Genomic DNA, 3849 nt, shown 5'->3' with positions numbered 1-3849 from the left:
TTAGACAGGAGGAAATGGCCTTCAGTTGTGCCAGGGGAGGTTCAGCTTGGATATTAGAAAAAATAACTCATCCGAAAGAGTGGTGGTACAGTGGCACAGGCTGCCCAGGAGGTAGTTGAGTCATCATTCGTGGAGGTGTCTGGGAGCTGTGGAGATGTGGCACTGAGGGATGTGGTCAGTGGGCATGGTGGGGGTGAGCTGAGTGTTGGACTTGGTGATCTTGGAGGTCTTTTCCAACCTTAATGATTCTCTGATAATCTGAAGTTGGCTTCAACGCCCAAGCTTTAAAAGCACCTTCAATCCATGTGAGGGTGAAGCTTTGTTCAAATCTAGACTGAACATTTTCTGGGCTTGGTTTTTTCCAACTTAGACTGAGATGCAGCAAAAAATAAAGCTGTAAGATCTGGGAGTGTTAATTTATTTAATTTTTTTCATGTCAGCATTTGAAATTCCAACTCCCAGTTAGGAAATTTGTTGAAGAAATTGTATGAATCATCCATACCATCAATTTAGGACCAAGCACATGGGAAGAGAGCAGAAAATTAGTCACTTTGTTAATCTGCTTCCAATAAAATTTATTTAGAAATCCATAGAGGGGGTGGGGGGAGAAATAAATAAAAATGAGAGCAGCTTTTGGGAACGCTGTAACGCATCCCTGTGCTGGCACCACAGCCACCCGCTCACTTCTCCACACTGTTTTGGGGCACTTCCCTGCTCTTTGGTTTGTGGTCACAAAAGGGACTATCAGAAAAGCTGTTCCTCACTTTCAAATTTAGAGGGTGGGAAGCTGCTGGGCCATGGAAGCTTTTATAGCAGCCAGAATAATGCTGCCATGGAAGAGCAGATAATGTCGAGTAAGTCCTACCTCTATGAAAACAAACCCTTCTGCCTCTGGGTTCTTTCCAAGTCTGGAGAGAGCATTCAGGAGGGGCAGAGGTCGAGGGGCTGGTCCAGGCTGCAGGACGTTGGGAAGCTCATTAATAGGGCTTGGTGAAGCAGGGAAGGATGCGGAGCTAACAAAGGGTGAGTGTGGTCAAGGGAGAGCTGAGGAATTGCTGTCCTGGATCCAAGGACGAGCTCTGCATTCTTCTTAGCTATAACCTGCTCTCTGAATTACCACTGTGGGAAATCCAAAGGGTCGCTTTCCCACCACCTCGGTCAGGTTGAAGCCGAAACTCCTCCACAAGAGGCAGAAGGCCGCGTCACGCCGCTCCCTGCTTTTCAGTGCTGTGGGCCAAATGCTGGTAAATGATTGCTAGAGGCACTCGGCCGAGGCGGGGCCAGAGCTTGATTTGCACCCAAACAGGTGCCTCTACCCTCGCAGCACCCCCGGGTGTCCCGCAACTGGACTCAGCACCGTTCATCACCCCTCGCCTCACCAACTGCTGGTATTTTGGGTGCGGAAAGGTGAGTCCGCTTCCTTTCACATGATACAATCTTCAGTTGGCTGTTTCGCTTATTTATTTTCAAACTAGCCACTCCTGGCCTGTGCTGGGGCTCTGCCGTGGGATGAACCTTGCTGGGAAGAAACCTGGCTCCATGAGCAGTTCAGCACTTGTGGTTAGTGCATGGCTTTCCAGGACATACCACCAGCCCACACTGGTGTTGGTGTGCTGTTCCCCAGCACGGTGGTGACCTTGTGGTGGGTTTTAGGGTGGTGCCCAAGCTCAGCAGTGTGGCCGAACTTTGTTCCATGGCGGGGGTGGGTGCTGGATTAGCTGGCTGCTCGCAGCCAGCCCAGAGCACACAGCAGGACAAAACCCTGCCTGAAACCAGGCTGGGTTCCACCTGGCAAACACGGTGCTCTGTAGATCCACCGTGTGCGGGACCCAAGATTCTTTGTCACTGCCGGTTTCACCGTTGGCACTGCCAAGTCAAACATAGGTGAGCTCAGCAGGGAGGTGTCCATGCCCAGGCGACTGCTCTGCTCCCATGGCCATTCTGTGGCTACTGGCGATGCGAACGGGGCCAGCTTGTTTTGCAGCAAGTCCCAAAACACCGCGAGTAAAATCTGAAAATTAGGGATTGATTACTCTGCCGTGGCTGGTGGAGAGGTTTGTGTTGGATCAGCTAAGTGCTCCCTCGGGTGTGGATTTGGCTTTTGGGCTTGTTCTTCAATAAGTTTTTCTGTTCTGGCACTCTCAGATCTCCCACTGAGAACAGCATTGTGAAACCATCTTTCTCCAGGCTTCTCCTGGCCTTGTTGTGTGACAGCTACAATTTCTTGTTGCTGAAGGTGGGAGCCTTTCAGCTCTTGCTTAGATTTCTCAAGTATGCAGAAAAAAAAAAGAAAAGAAAAAAAAAAAGACCTGTTTTAACCCTGGGAATGGAAGGAGAGGGATTGATGAGCTGGGTTAGGTTCAGAAAGCAGCTTGGGACCCTTTGGACAGAGCACATGGAAATTACACATATACCTTCCTCTGCTTGATGTCCTCAGGCTTGATGCTTCAAGGATTTACAAAAAAACCCATAGGGGGAAAAAGGTCATTTCAAGAATGTTTAAAACAAGGGTAAACTTTGAGTTCTTTGAGTTTCTTTGTGTGGATTCTACTTAGTCATAGAATCATTGAAGTTGGGAAGAACTCTAAGGTCATCTAGGCCACCCATTAATCCATAACTACCATGTCTGACAAGTCATCCCTTAGGAGCTGCAGTTCTTCAGCTGCTGGAAAATGCGGGAGCTGCCTGTGCCCATGATAACAGGTGTCAGCAGCAGGTGGGTGCTGTGTCAAAAGAAGTGGCCAAGCTCCCTCCCTGTTTAGCAATGCTAAACACAGTCTTGCTACTCTTAATTTGTGATCATCAGTGTAATGACATCCTAATGGCATTACCAAAGGCTCATTTTCAGTAAAATAGCATTTCTCATGTGCTTCCTCATCCCAACCTGGCTCTGCAAAGAGTTTTGCATAACAAGAGGCATTTTTTTTCTCATTTCTTAATCCCCCTCAGATAACTAGAGATGGAGTTAGATAGATTACAGTGCGCTCTGTCTGCACCTTCTCTCAACTTCTCTTTGCGCAGCTGGAGAGTGTGAGTGGGAGGGTGGTGGGAGGTTCCTCTGCCTTTTAGATATTGTTTGGAAACTCCCGAGTGCCACATTGCCAAATTGTTGGAGAAATGGCGGTGGGAGTCCAACAAATTCATTAAAAGGCTGTGCTATGCGCAGGGGCAAAGCCCACTGTTTTTCACCCAGGGAAGACTCAATCCTGCTGCCCAGACCTGAGCTGTGCGTGTGGATTTGGGTAAGGTAGGTTGGTGGGTTGTTTTGCTGTTGGCAGGTGAACATCGGTATTGTTAACAGTAACAAAATCCCACGTGTACAGGAGCCTGAGCCCGTGTGTCTTCTCTCCTGCAGGGACCCTGTCCTGCGATGCCCCAGGGTGCCTGAAGCCCGGCAGCCACTGGGATGGAGCTGAAGGTCTGGGTGGATGGGATCCAAAGGGTCGTCTGCGGCGTCTCGGAGCAAACCACCTGCCAGGAGGTGGTCATCGCCCTGGCGCGAGCCATAGGTGAGCAGCAGGCTAATCCAGAGCCAGCTCAGCTCCCAGGATCACATTGGACTCCTTGAGCTCTGTTTGTCGCTGCCATGGGTTTATGTCTCCCCCCTGCCCATCAGAGGCTTGCCGGGGGATAGCCAAAATAAATAGCTTTACTTTGGATAGATACGGGCGGTGTGGCTAGGGTGCCTGGATGCTGGTGCTTGCCGCACTCTCACTGTGGTCAATCCTGCCTTCTAGTGGCTCAATTTCAAAGTGCTCTGATACTGTTAGCTTGCAGGCTTTGAGCGGAGATGCTCTTCTTCCGATTTAACCCTACAAATCAAAGCCCTTCCTCTTGCCCACCTCCATA

At 49.7% G+C, this 3849-nt stretch overlaps 1 protein-coding gene across 4 annotated transcripts in view; it reads left to right on the top strand.

The window, feature by feature from the left end:
* Window positions 1–221: 221 nt before the first annotated feature.
* Window positions 222–3849, top strand: part of LOC100546707 (ras association domain-containing protein 8) — a 9794-nt gene continuing 6166 nt past the window's right edge. The window contains exons 1-2 of one of the 4 annotated variants that reach the window (XM_019615439.2): window positions 222–1407; window positions 3356–3509. In XM_019615439.2, coding sequence (XP_019470984.1) covers window positions 3407–3509 — 103 coding nt within the window. In that variant the 5' untranslated portion in view covers window positions 222–1407; window positions 3356–3406. Of the gene's footprint in view, window positions 1408–2335; window positions 2717–3355; window positions 3510–3849 lie in introns of those variants that run through there. The other 3 variants (XM_019615435.2, XM_010711153.3, XM_019615438.2) reach the window with 3 other exon arrangements.

Source organism: Meleagris gallopavo, chromosome 5, assembly GCF_000146605.3.
Source record: "Meleagris gallopavo isolate NT-WF06-2002-E0010 breed Aviagen turkey brand Nicholas breeding stock chromosome 5, Turkey_5.1, whole genome shotgun sequence".
NCBI lineage: Eukaryota > Metazoa > Chordata > Aves > Galliformes > Phasianidae > Meleagris > Meleagris gallopavo.
The sequence above is the reverse complement of the archived record's forward strand: the minus strand, read 5'-3'. Positions and strand labels throughout refer to the sequence as shown.